The 15,439-nt window shown below is 52.0% G+C and overlaps 1 protein-coding gene across 3 annotated transcripts in view; it reads left to right on the top strand.

The window, feature by feature from the left end:
• TRPM4 (transient receptor potential cation channel subfamily M member 4) overlaps window positions 1–8,879 on the top strand; it is a 34,549-nt gene extending 25,670 nt beyond the window's left edge. For 2 of the 3 annotated variants that reach the window (XM_077131194.1, XM_077131195.1), the window contains 9 exons: window positions 1,590–2,018; window positions 6,294–6,426; window positions 6,496–6,670; window positions 6,825–7,002; window positions 7,334–7,527; window positions 7,726–7,858; window positions 8,054–8,126; window positions 8,222–8,327; window positions 8,553–8,879. In XM_077131194.1, coding sequence (XP_076987309.1) covers window positions 1,590–2,018; window positions 6,294–6,426; window positions 6,496–6,670; window positions 6,825–7,002; window positions 7,334–7,527; window positions 7,726–7,858; window positions 8,054–8,126; window positions 8,222–8,327; window positions 8,553–8,557 — 1,426 coding nt within the window. In that variant the 3' untranslated portion in view covers window positions 8,558–8,879. The remainder of the gene's footprint in view (window positions 1–1,589; window positions 2,019–6,293; window positions 6,427–6,495; window positions 6,671–6,824; window positions 7,003–7,333; window positions 7,528–7,725; window positions 7,859–8,053; window positions 8,127–8,221; window positions 8,328–8,552) is intronic. The other variant, XM_077131196.1, reaches the window with a different exon arrangement.
• Window positions 8,880–15,439: the final 6,560 nt, after the last annotated feature.

Genomic DNA, 15,439 nt, shown 5'->3' with positions numbered 1-15,439 from the left:
GCTTAGAGACAGAGGACACTTCTGAGTAACAAAAGGTTCACCTGGGGGTGACTCTTAGGCATAATTATCAGTAAGCTTAGCTTCTCCTTTGCAGGAATAAGTTTCATAAGGGTGAGCCCTAAGAGCAAGGGCTTGGCCTATTAAACTGGTTGCCTCCACTACTTGTGAGAATATCAGGAATTCACTAGGTGGGAAAGTTTAATAATTCCTCCTTTCTCCCCAGTCCCCCAAGAGGACTTTGCAAATACTTTTTTATTCTCTGCCCAAATTACTCCGGGATGTATCGGGGCATCATACTGACCTGTACAAACCAACAAGATGTCACACCCTATTCAAGATTCCATGTAAATATCCACCACACGTTCTTGTTACCTCAGAGCCTGCCAAGGGTGAAATGAGAATTCACGGGACCATTTTCCCTTGTCCTTAGGGAGCTTGTTCTCTCTGCATCTGACTGCCTTTCCCCAGGACTTCTCACATTCTTTAGCTTGTACTGTTCTTCTTCTTTTTTTTAATAACAGCCTTATTGAGATATAATTCACAGACCATACAGTTCTCCCATTTAAGGTGTATAATTCATTGGTTTTTAGTATATCCATAGAGGTGTGCAATCATCACAATCAACGTTAGAGCATTTTCATCACCTCAAAGAGAAACTCCATACCATTAGTAATCACTCCCCATTTCCCCCAGCCCCTGCCAACTAGTTTGTGGCTCTAGAGATCTGCGTACTCTGGACCCTTCATGTAAAATGGAAATACATGCTATGCCGTCCTTTGTGATGGCCTCATTCACTTAGTGTCATGTTTTCAAGCTTCCCTCCCCGGCAGCCTGCCTGCATCAGCAGTGCATTTATTTTGATGGCTGGATGATATCCCATTGCATGGATAGACCACATTTTGTCTATTCATATTGCGTTGCCCCTACCTTTTGGCTCTGCCTGGTTTTTAAACCAAGGATATCTCTCCAAGCCAGTCTGCTTTTCCTGCTAACGTGCTGAATTCATTTGTATTATGATTATTTACTCTGGTGTTTCTGATCTGAGGTCAGCATTAAGGGTCAGGATAAAACCTGGGCAGAGATTCAGGACTTGGATGACAAGGGTCAGAGATCCGAAGTGGGGAAGGGAGAGTTACACAGGGCAGTTAGGCTGGCTAATGTCATCGCAGAATTTGTGGGTCAGAGATTAATATTCAGGGACATTTGAAAAAAACTCAGTGACGTGAGCGGTCAAACGTGGAGAGTTGAGGTCATGAAAGTGAGGGGGTCAGAGGTCAGGTTGATGGTCTGAAGTGAGACCAGGAGAGCCAGAGGTTGTGAAGGTGAAAGAAAAGGGACTGGGGGTCAAAAGTCAGATGGGGGTGAGAAGTCGGAAAGGTGGGGGGAGGCAGGCGAGGATGGTGGGAGAACTCAGAGGTCAGAGGTTAGATACAGGAGTCCAAAGTCAAGGTGGTGGCAAAAGGTCAGGTTTTGTATCAGAGGTCGCGCAGGGTCAGAGGTCACAAAGGCGGCAGAGGTCAGGTGGTGAAGGTCAGCGTTCAGCGCTGACACTGAGACGCCCCCCTCCCCGCCCCCCCTCTGCTCCCCAGGCCGGCAGGAGCCCCGCAGAAGACGCCGCCGGGGGTTTCGAGGCGGCCCCGACGCGGGGGCTGCTGTGGGGGCGACGCCCGGCGCCCCTGCCTGGGCCGCTGGTCGCACTTCTGGGGGGCGCCGGTGACGGCCTTCATGGGCAACGCGGTCAGCTACCTGCTGTTCCTGCTGCTCTTCGCGCGCGTGCTGCTCGCCGACTTCCGGCCCCCGCCGCCCGGCGCGCTCGAGCTGCTGCTCTACTTCTGGGCCTTCACGCTGCTGTGCGAGGAGCTGCGCCAGGGCCTGGGCGGGGGCTGGGGCGGCCTGGCCACCGGGGGCCCCCCCGGGCGCGCCCCGCTGCGCCACCGGCTGCACCTCTACCTGGCCGACGCCTGGAACCAGTGCGACCTGGTGGCGCTCGCCTGCTTCCTCATGGGCGTGGGCTGCCGGTGAGCCCCGGGCCCGCTCCTCCACCCCCACCCCCCACTTCCCAACCCCCCGCCTCGCCGCCCGGGTTCCCTGGGGTGGGCGGCGCTGGCTCTTAGGAAACCCAGCCGAAAGGGCCTTGTTGATGGAGGGTGACCGCAGAAAGGCCGTCTGAAAGCAGTCTGCCTGTGGCCTCAGGGAGCGCAGGATTTCTCCAGCCTCAGCTGCTACTTCCTGGAGGTCTGGGGGTTACCGGATGATTGGCTGGGTCCCCACACTTGGACATGCAGCCTCAGGGCTCTTCCCCCAAACCCACGGTCCCCCACCCCCTCCCCAGGCACCAGGCCAGACCCTGAGCACCCTCCTGCCCCCTCCCTGGCTCTGTCCAGTCCCCTCCCCTGTGTTCCCACAGCCCAGGCTCAGCCCCCACCCACCCACCGGGACCCTCACCCCAGGCTCCTCCCTGGCTTCCTTCTCAGACTCGTCTTCCCCCTCCAGGCTGTGACCCCCATGACTCCAGAGAGGTCTTTCTGCTCTCAGATGTGACCTTGCCCCTCTCCGCTCACAGCCCACCCGTGACTCCCCAGACAAAGTCCCAGCCCCTGGCCTGGCACTGGAGGCCCTGCTTGGACAGGGCACCTCCCACCCCAGCTCTGCAGCACGGTCTCCCAGGCTTGCCCTCTCCCTTCCATCCCCTCCCATATACTCTCCAGCCTCTTTGAGAACTGTTGGCAGTTCCTTCATCACAGGGTCAGGAGATCTGAACTTTGATATTTGATCCTGGATATTTTGAGTCTGTGTACATATAAAAATTTAATCAGCATTCTACTCAAACAGATGCAGTCTTATCAAAGCAGTATTTTGCAGTGACTTGAAAATTCCCTGTCGAATTTTCTATGCTGGGCAGTTAAGCGATTTTAATTCTTTTTATTCTCAGTTTCTGAAATTATTTCAACTTGGTCCCATATTATTCGGGTCACATTTTTGCCCATATTGAATTTTGCCAAAGCCTGGGGTCTTTGGCGAATTTGGTGAATTTTACTTTTGAGGCTGTTGTTTCTTTCATGTGCAGTTGTCCTGGGTCAGATTTCATAGATTCCAGTTTCATTGTGGAGGCTCAGATCTTCGTCACCTTTTTAGTCTGCAAAAGCCTTGACCAAGGACAGCTTCATCTGGTGCCTGTTTTCTTTTGGTTCTGTGAACTAGCACATTATATCATAAATGTGTTAAGCGAAAGATTGTTTCTGTTTGTATCTTAGCTATTTCACAAAAGTACAAATTGTGAGGAATTCCTCTCAGATATTTTGTGTTAGGACTGGGCTGTGTCATATTAGTTATTTCTTCCAAGAAAGATTTCAGATCTTGTTGTACGGTGCCCAGAGAGAGGGCAAAGGGTTGTGAAAAAATGCTCCTAGGAACAAACTGTCCTGTTATTTGGGGCTTGGTGCATGCTGTTCCCCCTTCTTGAAACACTTTTCCCTCCTCTCCTTTGCTAGGCCAATTCTTACACTTCCTTCAGGCCCCAGCTTTGCTGTCCGTGCCTCTGTAAGCTTTCCTTTATCCTCCCAGCCCCAAGACCCCTCTTTCTGCTCCCTCAGCTCCCCGAGATTCCTGGATTGAGCTGTCTCCTCCTCACACAAGATTACAAACTCCTCAAACCACCTCTGTCACATCTTCCAGCAACTTAGGACATCTTTTAAAAATATATATGCTACTACCAAAGAAATGCAGAAACAAGCCCTTGTTGAGGAAGATTAATAAAGGATGGTATAGAAACCAAAAATTTTCCTCACTCATTTCAAGGATCTTCTCTTCAGAAGTCATAGTCAACCTTTTGGAACACGTTCTGCCTGTCCTTTTTCTATCTGTTAACCTGGACAGATGGGCAGATAACACAATCCTCTTTTTACACAAATAGCCTTGTATTTTATGTATTGTTTTGCAACTTTTCTCTTTCTCCACACTGTTTCCTGATATTCTTTCCATGTCACTGTTTACAAGTATACCTTATTCTTTGAAAATGCTGCATCAGATTTCAGAAGAGGTTTTAGCTACTGGCTGACGATCAGACAGACTTCTCCTTGCCAGAGTTTAAGGAATGAATTGGTTCTTTCAACAGGGCAATGAGACAAAAATTCTGAACTTCAAGGGGGAGATATCAGGCAGTTTCTCAACAAAATCTCTTTCATTTTCTGTTCAAGATAATATTAAATTATAATCAGATATTAGCTCTGGTTCCAGTGCTTTACTGATGAGGCTTTTAACTTTATTTTGGAAGAAGTAGTCTTCTCTTTTTGAGGAGAGCAGACTAGGAGCTTTGCAGACACAACCTGATGACTATTTACAAGGTGCAAACTCCCTTTTGTAACCTAGATTGTCAGCAGGGACGGCCACCCGCTCAAGTTTTTCTCAGTTGATGCACCAAGAGGTGGGTCACCTCTGTGCTGCATTAGAAATGATACAGCTTAACTCGACATGAAAAATTTACTCAAACAGCAAAAAAGAAGGTATTCTGTAGATCATTTATGCACTGTCTTGTATTTTGGATAAAATATTTTTTGAGCTGAAAGGGCTAAAGCCAGGTATCACCATGCTCAAGGAAAGCCAGTGATATCTTAGACATTTTATCAAACCCACTGCCTTTCAGGTGAAGGAAGAATTAATGGGTGGGAAAAATCCAAAGATCTCGACTTGCCAGGAAGAAATTTCCACTGATCTCCAGAATTGAATAGATGGTTCATACTTTTGCTAGTCCCCTCTGGATGGAAATTTAGGTTGTTTCTAATTTTTGGCTAGTCCCAAATAATAAAAGGCTGAACCTCCAGATGCAAATTTCATGGGTCAAAGGGTAGATATAATCTTGATGTGAATAGATTTCCTTCTGTAAGAGCGTCAACCATTTACATTCCCACCACCAGGGTCAGAGAGTGCCCCCTTGAGGACAGACTTGTCAATACCTGATTTTTTCAATCTTTAAAATTTTGTACTGCTCAGTTTAACCATTATTATTTTTTTTGTCAGTCTGATAGGTAAAAATGACCTTTCCTTGATTTAATTTATATATCCCTCATTACCAATTAGGCTGGGTATCTTTTCATATGTTAAAATGGTCACATGTACTTCTGTTGATTGACTTTTTATCTCTTGCCAAATTTTTTATTGGGCTCATGGATCTCTTGCATATATGTACATTTAGGTGCTCTCTTTATGCTCTGGGTTCTGATCCAGGTTTGCTCTTCTTTCTTTTCACAGTCCGTAGCTTGTCTTTTGACTTTCATATGTTTTCTTAAATGTTAAAAAATCCTTTATTTTGAAATAATGTGAGATTTATAAAAACATTGTGAAACTCGTACCAAGAATTCCCATACACCCTTCACCCAGATTCCCCAAATGTCACCATCTTACATGACTGAAACTAGGAAATCTTATTCACATTTCACCACTTGCCCCACTGATGTCCTTTTCCTGGTCCAGGACCCAATCCAGGATCCCTTATTCCATGTAGCTGTCACAGCTTTCTAATCTCGCATCTGCAGCAGCTCCTCAGACTCTTTCCTGGCCTTGCCGGCTTAGAAGCTTCCAGGCAGGTTATCTTGTAGAATGTTCCTATCCTTGGGTTCAGCCAGTGTTTCCCACGATCACACCCAGTTAATATGTTTTTGGTAGGAATACTGCAGACACAATGTTTTGCCCTTCTCAGTATTCTGATGCATAGAAATTTCATATTTCAAAGTAGTCAAAGTCAACCTTTTCCTTTAGTGTGGTTCTGAGCCTCGTATACGAGACATTTCTTTTCTCATAGAACATCTTACTCTATCCCAAGGTCACGAAGAACGTCTGTATTTTCTTTTGAAATTATTTTTTAAAAGTATTTTGCCTTTGACACTCGGTTTTTAATCCATCCCAAGTTTGTGTATATTACAATGAAAAACAGGGATGTGATTTTTATTTTCCCCATAGGAAGAGTCGACGTTTACTGGCCACTTGAACTTCTTCCATGAATCCCATGGTTGTCATACATCCAGTTTCCTGTTAGGCTGCTTGTCTTTCGCTTACTGGCTTGCAGGAACTCTCTATAATTTGCCTTTTACAGGTTTGGGAACTAGCCCAGCAGTGTATCCAACTTGATTCTCACAGGGAGCTTTTTGCTTCAAGGCAGTCACTCCCCAGCCGGCGCTCCCTGGGTGCCAGCTCCCTGCTTGTAGTGTGCAACCCGGGTCGCGCCCGAAGCTGGGGGGCTCGGGTTTCCCTGTGCACGCAGCGGCCGAGTGATCCCTGCCCCGCCTGCCCGCCCCCAGGCTGACCCCGGGCCTCAACGACCTCGGCCGTACTGTCCTTTGCCTGGACTTCATGGTCTTTACGCTGAGGCTGCTGCACATCTTCACCGTCAACAAGCAGCTGGGCCCCAAGATCGTCATCGTCGGCAAGATGGTGAGGAGGTGAGCGGCAGCCGGGGCGCGCGGGCAGGGGCCGGGCTGCTCACGGCGCCTCTCTCCGTAGATGAAGGACGTCTTTTTCTTCCTCTTCTTCCTCGGCGTGTGGCTGGTCGCCTACGGAGTGGCCACGGAAGGGCTGTTAAGGCCCCAGGACAGGGACCTACCGAAAATCCTGCGCCGGGTCTTCTACCGGCCGTACCTGCAGATATTCGGACAGATCCCCCAGGAGGAAATCGACGGTAGGGGCGGCAGGCTCCCCCCCTCGGGCCTCTCCCTGGGTCTGCACTGTCCCCCACTGTCCCCCTCTCTGGGTCTCCGGCCCATCTCTCTGGTCTCCAGCCCCCACCTGTGCGGGTCTCCACCCCCCTGGCCCACTTTGGTGTCTCTGTCCAGTGGCCTTCATGAAGCACGTGAACTGCTCATCGGAGCAGGGCTTCTGGGCGGGCCCGCTGAAGGACCTGGCGGGCTCCTGCATCTCCTTTTATGCCAACTGGCTGGTGGTGCTGCTCCTCATCGTCTTCCTGCTGGTGGCCAACATCCTGCTGCTCAATCTGCTCATCGCCATGTTCAGGTGAGGCCGCTGCCCGCTACCCGGGCCCACTCAGCAGCACCCTGAGCCTGAAACCACTTCCGTCTCCAGGCTCGGAACTCTGATTCCAGCCAGATCCGGCTCCTGAGCCCACCTCCAACCTTTACCCTAATCCACGGCACCATCACCAGCCTGACCCCTGACATCTGACCCTTGTCCTGCTCGCCTGACTTGCATCCGCGAGCTTTGCTAACCTCTGACTTGACCGACCCCGACCCCTGCCCGCTGTCTGGAACTTTGAACAGATTTTGCGTGACATCTAACTTTGATTCCCTACCCGTGGCCTCCGACCTTTGACCTCTAACCTTCGCAGCCATACGTTCGGTAAGGTGCAGGGCAACAGTGATTTGTATTGGAAGGCGCAGCGCTACAGCCTCATCCGGGAATTCCACTCTCGGCCTGCCCTGGCCCCTCCCCTCATCATCATCTCGCACCTGCGCCTCCTCCTCAAGCGATTGCGCAGACACAGGTCCAGCCTGCACGCCTCTCCAGACGCTGCGCATTTCCGTGAGGGCGGGGCTTGGCCCCAGGGATGCGTGCAGGGGGCGTGGAAAGGAGGAGGGAGGCGGCCCAGAAGCGCTCGTGGGCGGGGCAGTGAGCGTTAGGGGTGGGGCCTTGGAGAGCGCGTTGCAGGTTACGCGTGGGGGGGTGTGATCCGAGGTGGTGGCGGGCACTCTAGAGCTTGTCTGGGACCCTGCCCTCCAGTGGTCCACCTCACTAAGCAAGCGGAGCGGACGCTGCTGACGTGGGAGTCAGTGCAGAAGGAGAACTTCCTGCTGGCACGTGCCCGGGACAAGCGGGAGAGTGACTCCGAGCGGCTGAAGCGCACGTCGCAGAAGTGAGGGCGGGGGCGGGGCTTCCGGCCACGGGGGGGGGGGGGGTGTCTCTCCCGTGGCTGGGCCTGGGGGACAGGGCATGTTTGGTCTGGAGGCGGAGCCTGAGGAAGGCGGAGCTTCAGGGGCATGGTTTCCTGGGTGGGCGTGGCTGGTGGACGGCTGGGTCCCGGCACCAGCCTGACCCCCACCCCCCCCAGGGTGGACACAGCGTTGAAGCAGCTGCGACAGATACACGAGTACGATCAGCGTCTGAAACGGTTGGAGCGGAAGGTGAGGCCCCCAGGCCGGGCTGGGTGGGCAGGAGTGAGGGACTGTTGGGGGGGGGGGGGGCTGGTTACCTGCTCTGGTGTCCCTCCTGCACCTAGGTCCAGTACTGTGCTAGTGTCGTGGGCTGGGTGGCCGAAGCCCTGAGCCGCTCTACGTTGCTGCCCCCTGGAGGACCGCCACCCCCACTCCCGCCTGGGCCCAAAGGTCAGTGGGCAGAATCCCGCTCTGTGCCTCCCACCTCTGTCACTACCTGCGCCTGTGACCCTGCTTTCCCGGTCTCCGTTACTGTATTTCTGCGTGTTTTTCGCTCTCGCGTCGCCCTTGCCTTGTCCCGGGGTCTTTCCCCTTCTCTTCTCTTTGCCATTCAGCCATTTTTCTTGCTTCCCCAACCCCCATCACCTGCAAAATCTTTGCCTTGTCTTCCCCCAGATTGAGTGCTGCCAGCGGACTCTGAGGAGTAGCCCCACTGGAGTTACTGTTTCCAGTGTGACAGCCCAGCTGGGCCTCACCCCACTCGGCCTTGGCCTTGAGGTGGCCCCCACGCCCTTGGGCCAGTCTTGGGACCATGGCTGGGACCATCATTCCTACAAACTGCGGCAGGCCCGGCTCCTCCAAGAACCAGCTTCACTCTGGAGGACCAGCCTCGGGGGCCCTGGTGCAGCCGGCTGGGCGCGGGAGGCTGCGGGTTCTTTGAGGTACAGGGACCACAATCTCCCCTCACTCCCCACACTGGGGAAATAAAGCCACTTGAGATGGGCAGGTCTGGATGCTTGCTTTCGGGGACTGGGGCATCATCTGGATCATCTGGCATGGAGGCTGGAGCAGGGTGGTGGGGCAGGCCTCCTGGGTGGATTTGCTCCTGTATTTCCGAGTCTCTGGGGCCCCTGGTCACCAGCCTAGCCTAGCTTATGACATGGCCCACGAGGTCACCAGTTCGCAGGTGGATTTACTGCCCTGGTTGAATCAGTGATGAATCATCGTAAGATTTAGCCATTTTCAGGAATCATTGAAGTGATTTGTCTCAGGTAAGTTTGGTCCCTTGAGTTTGTCTTCACCCATATTTAAAACTTTAGCAGCGAGATTTACTCTGTTTGGAAGATCAGTGAACTCATTAGTTTTTGGGCAGATTCTGTGCATTTATAAACGAATACCGTTATCTGTTGCTAGGCAGACTCAGCCATGGGATGGGTCAGTGACATCACCAGTTGCCAGGCAGATTTGCCACCCTGCTGGATTGAGGGATGTCAGCTGTTCCAGGCAGGTTTAGCTCCGCCCTAGTTTAGCAATCACTTCAGCAGTAATTTAGTAGGTTTAACCTTTGGTCTTTTCAGTGAGGTCACCTGTTCCCAGGCAGTCTCCATGGTGACAGTAGTGACCACCTGCTGCAGGCTAGAGCTGGTAGGGGGACAAGGAGAGGAATTGTGGCGGCCTGTGACAAAATGGAGGTCCTACCCCCGACCTCTATGCACCATGTGTTCCGTCTCCTCGGGAATGGAGGGCAGCGTGTCTGGACGGTGGGCCAGAACTAAGGACGACAAAGGATGGGGCTGCTGTGGTGACTGTGACCTCTGGGTGAAAGGATGCCCCTCAGGGGCAGGGATGGGCTGCCCAGGAAAGCGGACCCTGGGGCTTCGGTCTGGAGGGTTTTCTCAATTGAAATTTTGGGCTGGTTTGTCCCATTGGCCAGGAATGTGATGACATCACCAGTTCCTGGGCAGATTTCCCCAGGTAGTGGGGGCACAATGGGGTTCGCCTTGCTTCCCACAAGGCCAGGCCTTAGCTGGGCGCTAAGCCATTTACCCTCAGCCTGGAGCGGGGGTGGGGAGGCTGGTTTGGGGTGCTCCATTTCCCAGAGAAGGTGATCAGGGTGGTGGAAAGGAAATGGAGGCGATTGGAGGTGGGGGTCTTTGACAGCTGTGGGGGACAGAAGGCTAGAGGGAGGGGTCCACAGTGTGGCTGACTAGTGGCTTTCTTTGGGCAGTGCACCCACATCTGTCAGGCAGGAGGTTGAACAACCAAGGAAGGACATGTGGCACTGGGGAAAATAGGACATCTGCTGGGAACCAGAGGGCAGGTCCTATTGCCTGGGGCAGGGGCAGGGTCCTCCTACTGGGAAAGGTGATAAACAGGCTTGGAGGTTTCTGAAGCCTCTCATTCCTGTAGGGGGAGAATGGGTAGTGCACAGGGCTCAGCATCCCCCCACCCCCGACCCCACCATTCTGTGCATTAGTCTGGTTAGGCTCAGTTGTGCTGCAATAACAAACAGCCCCACAGTTTCACTGGCTTGCCACGCAAAGCTTTGCTTCTCATTCATGTTGCATGTTCCCTGTGGATCAATTTTGTCTCTGTTCCACATCCCCTATTTCCCCCCAGATTCCAGGCTGAAGGACCAACTCCTATTTGAGATGTGATAGTCTCGTGTCAGAGAAAGTTTTGAAAGTTTCCACCTGGAAATAACACACTTCTATTCACTTTTCAGGGGTTAAATCATGTCACGTGGCCATGCCTGCCATCAGCGAAGGGGCAGCAATTATTTGGGAACAATCTACCCTAGCATGATAGGCCGTGACCATGTGATACCAAAGGTGGCGCCCCTGACAACCTTGGCTAGACATGGGGTTGTCCAGTAAGTTCCTGGGGCAGTGACAGCTGCTGACAGACCCAGGTGGGAGGTTGGGATCAGAATTCAAAATGGGCATGAGTTTGGGTGGGGCCGGGGACCCCAGTGAAAAAGACAGAGGGTGGAGGGTAGAGCTGATGTGAGGCTGAGGCTTGGGATGAACTTAGAAGAATTTGCAGTGGGGTTAGATCTGGGAAAGCGGAGGTTTGGATGGATCACCTGAGTTCAGAGATCATAGTAGCTTTTGAATGACCTTAGATGTTTCCCGAGGAGCAGCCCGGGGTCCTGGCGAGGGTGGCAGTGACATCCCCATATGTACTCAGTGTGGAGTTTGTTGACAATTGGAGGAGACCCTGGGAACCAGGGACCTGAAGGCCGTGAACTCTGTGCTGCATGGACTCAGCAAATAGATTCTGGGAACCAGCTATGGGTCAAGTGCCAACCTGGGCACAGGGACAAGTTGATGAGCAAGGCAGGCATGGCTGTCCCCTGCCTGGATGGAACTCACAGTCAAGGCACCGGAAACCTCCCAGGAGGGTCTGTTGAGTCTGGATACCCCAGCCCAAGAGGCCAGTGGGACTTCTGAGTATCTTGAAGGCTTCTGAGACTTTGCATCCCTGAGGCCACAGCTGCATCGGGGTCGGGTGGTGAGGGGATGTGGGAAGAATGTGCTGGACCGCTGGAGCCTATCGTGCCTGCACTTCTGCCCCAGCTGCTTTGCTACAGATGAGAAGCCTGAGGCCCCAAGGGGCCACCTGGTTCCCAGCAGGCACCCTGTGGGGATGTGGGCTTGGGGCTGGTAAAGATGCTGACGAGGGTGTGTAAGTTTTGGGGTGCATTTGCGGTTTGGAGGAGCTTTTCTGAATAAATGTGGCTGAGGTTGGTGATCGTGGTTTGGAGTCCTCAAGTAAGGGGTAGCTGGTCTTGATTGGGGGTGCTTTGATCTGTCTCGTACCCCTCTTCAATTTATTAGCCTCCTGAGATGGAAGTTGGGATGGGGTCTAGGGTGACTCCTTTCCCAGCGATTGGTGACCCGGGGTGTGGAAGAGGATCCTGTCTGATGGATGTGACCACAGTGGACAGCGACATGTTGGCAGAGGGGTCAGCCACGGTGTGGTGGGGCTGGGGTGGTGTATCAGTTCGGCTTCTCCAGAGAAACTGAACCAAGAGAACACATGTGCGTATATCTTAAGAGATTTATTCTGAGGAATTGGCTCACATAGTCGTGGGGGGTTGGCCAGTCCGAATTCCATAGGGCAGGGACATTCTGGGAAAATTGATGTTGAAGTTTTAACTCTGAATTTCTTAGGGAAAGCTGGTAGACTAGAAATTCTGGGAAGAGTTGATATTGAAGTCTTGAGTCAGGAGTCTGTAGGGAAGTGCAGCAGGCTGGAAACTCAAGAGAGGAGTAGAGGGTGTAATCTTGAGGCAGAATTTCTTCTTCTCTCTGGAACTTTCAGTTCTTTGCTCTTAGGACCTTGTACTGATTGGATTGTCAAGTGTCCTGTCTCCTTTACTTAAAGTCAACCCATGGTGGATGCCAGTGGCATCTACAAAACACCTCCCAGCAACATCCGGGCCAGTCTGACCAAACAACGGGACACTATAGCCCAGCCAAGTTGACACATAAAATTAACGCTGTGTTCACACCCACAGGGACGGTCATTAAGACATGGCCTTTGTGGGGGGTGTGACTCAATCCCCAACAGCGTCAGGAACCCAGGAGGTGTCCTTCACACACATCCCTTTTCTCATCCAGTCTTAGCCCCTGGTCCATGGGTCTATCCTCAAATATTTGGGGATCTGTCTTTTGTCAGCCCTGCTATTCCTCACTAATGCAAACCCAGCCCCTCTTGTCTGTATTATTTTGATGGGTCTCACTTTGGTGGGACAAGAACCCCATCCGCCTGCACCAGTTCCTACTTTCCAGAGGTAAAAATAACTCAGTGACAATAAGCAAATTATTTCCTGGAGTGTGGGGGTGGGTGGGTGCTGTATGCATCTGCCTTGGCAGCAGGGGAACAGATGATATAAACTTGAGTCGATAAATACATACATGTCTTTAAAAAGTCTAATTATTGGAAAATTGCAGGCCTGGCACGCACAGGATTTAGGCAAATATGCATAATTATACATGTAGGGTTTAACTAAACCACACATAACAAGCTAAAGTGATAATGGCAAGTCTGAGCCGAAAGCAATTATTGGGTAAGTAGCAAGAAAGACCTCAACCACCCAAACATCCAAACTCCCAAAGCAAAACATCCTCCCCCCAAATTGGAGCAATTCCAAGTATCCGCCACTTCGGGTGCAGAGTAGCGCTGAATCTCTGCCAAGTGTCGTCAGGCAGCCAGACTTCTCTGGAAGATGCTGAATTTGTCTTCAGTCATCCAAGGAGTGATAATAACGGTTATGAGGATGATAATAAAAGAGCCCAAACATGGTTTTCTCTGGCTCCTGGCCTCTGGGTTTTTCTCCTTCTAAGGCCTCCGGTGATATGGATGAAGACCCACCCTCCATCTGAACCAACATCTTCAGAAGGTCCCGTATTCACAAGTCCACAGCCAGAGGGACACAGGTGAAGATTAAGGACGTGCCTTTCGTTGGGGCACGAAATTCACCCTACTCAGGGTGCCAGCTCAGCAGCCCAGCTGAAAGGCAGCGTGGCTGTGGCTGCTGAGTCGAGGAGCCGCTAAAGCTAAAATAAGTGGTGTCAGAAATGAGGACTTTGCTATTTGGAGCTCCGGCTGGCGTGGGGATACTAGAAGCTCTCTGAGCTGCTGCCGGCTGCTCAGGAGTGAACGTGACGGCAGAGCCTTGCTGATAGCGCAGAGTCAGCCGGGCGGCTCGTGTTCCCAGCCCCTGCCGCAGTCCCATCTGGACGTCACATCTGGGTGCAGGGGTAGCCAAGGCTGAATGTGCAGAGCATGGAGCACCTGCATTCAGTTGATGAGGTCTGGGCGAGCCGAGGCAGGGAGGCTAAGCGTGGCCTTCTGGGGCAGGGCCCTTTGGGGCAGTGCCATAGCTGTGGCTTCCAGTACTGAGTGCTGGCACTGGGGTGCCTCGTAAGTATCACCGGCGAGTCTCCCATTCGGGGACTGTTACATGTGCTGTCCTCTCCATGGGAGTCTATTGGGAACAATTTAGAATCCCCAAAGGAGAAAAGGAAATCACAGCTTTAAAGTTGTAAAGGTGTAATGGCAGCCGGAGCACCGAGAGAGGCCATTTCCCAGGCCACATCGCCCTCTGCCGGACCCGGCCACAATGCGCTGCTTTTCAAAAAGGCAGCGGTTAACTGCTGCTAAACTCTATGAGGAAGGGCCCGCCCACCCCTTGGCGGCTTTGGGACTCTCCTGCCGACACCTCCCTCCCCCATTCTACTGCCTGAACCAACCCCACTGACTCAGTGGAGTCCTCGGTTCACAGAGGTTTCCTTAAGCGACGGGGGTGGTTTGGCTGAGTTGAAAGCTGATGGTGTCCACTGGGGGGCAGCGGCCACCCACCCCCCAGCACCGACTCTGGAAGGCACCCTGCATGGTGAGGCTGGGTCAGAGCAATGGGCTTGCCTAAAGCAGCTCTCCCAAGGAGTTAGGATCTTTACCAACAGTTTTTACTGGCTGTTGCCAATCGCCTAGACTTCTGATCTCCCCCTTCCAAGTCTACTGACAAGTGGATTGTAGCCCGCCCCCCCCCCCCCGTAGGGCATGAACTGTAGAGGTGGGTTGCACTGTCCATCGGACCCGTTCTACATATATTTTAACATTTGTTCCCCCATTATTATTTATTTTTATTTTATATGTTCTACTCACCTGTTGACAAGGTGGATAAAAGGAGCATCAGACACAAGGTTTTCACAATCACACAGTCACATTGTGAAAGCTACATTATTATACAGTCATTTTCAAGAAACATGGCTACTGGAACACAGCTCTACGTTTTCAGGCAGTTCCCTCCAGCCTCTCCATTACATCTTGGATAACAAGGTGATATCTACTTAATGCGTAAGAATAACCTCCAGGATAACCTCTCGACTCTGCAATCTCTCAGCCATTGACACTTTGTCTCATTTCACTCTTCCCCCTTTTGGTCGAGAAGGTTTTCTCAATCCCTTGATCCTGAGTCCCAGCTCATTCTAGGATTTCTGTCCCATGTTGCCAGGAAGGTCCACACCCCTGGGAGTCATGTCCCACGTAGACATGGGGAGGGTGGTGAGTTTGCTTGTTGTGTTGGCTGGAGAGAGAGGCCACATCTGAGCAACAAAAGAGGCTCTCTTGGGGGTGACTCTTAGGACTGGGCCGCACTTCTTAATCAGGCAGCCAAGCCATTGCATGTCGCTGTCATCAGAGCTTGTTCTTTCCTTCCTGGCTGCCTCCTCGAACGGTCAGGGCCAAAGGTGTGTGTGTGTGTGTATGTGTGTGTGTTCGCGCGCACACGCGTGCATACTGTATAGACCTATTTCGAAAATATAAGATTCTACCCTATGACCATTCTTGGGAATTATGCACCATTCTTTCCCTTTATGCAGTTAAGGGTTAACTCACCAGGGCTGAGGGGTTACAGCCCTGTGTATTCAGAAGAAAGAGCTGACTCTGACTGTCTCCAGGAAAGAAACCTCTAAGCGCTTGTAATGTAGTGCCTGATAAGAGGGTCTTTATTTCCTTGGAGATTTGGACCACGCTAGACAGTCCATGCCACG

The sequence above is a fragment of the Tamandua tetradactyla genome, chromosome 16 (genome assembly GCF_023851605.1).
Source record: "Tamandua tetradactyla isolate mTamTet1 chromosome 16, mTamTet1.pri, whole genome shotgun sequence".
NCBI classification, from domain to species: Eukaryota; Metazoa; Chordata; class Mammalia; order Pilosa; family Myrmecophagidae; genus Tamandua; species Tamandua tetradactyla.
The sequence above is the reverse complement of the archived record's forward strand: the minus strand, read 5'-3'. Positions and strand labels throughout refer to the sequence as shown.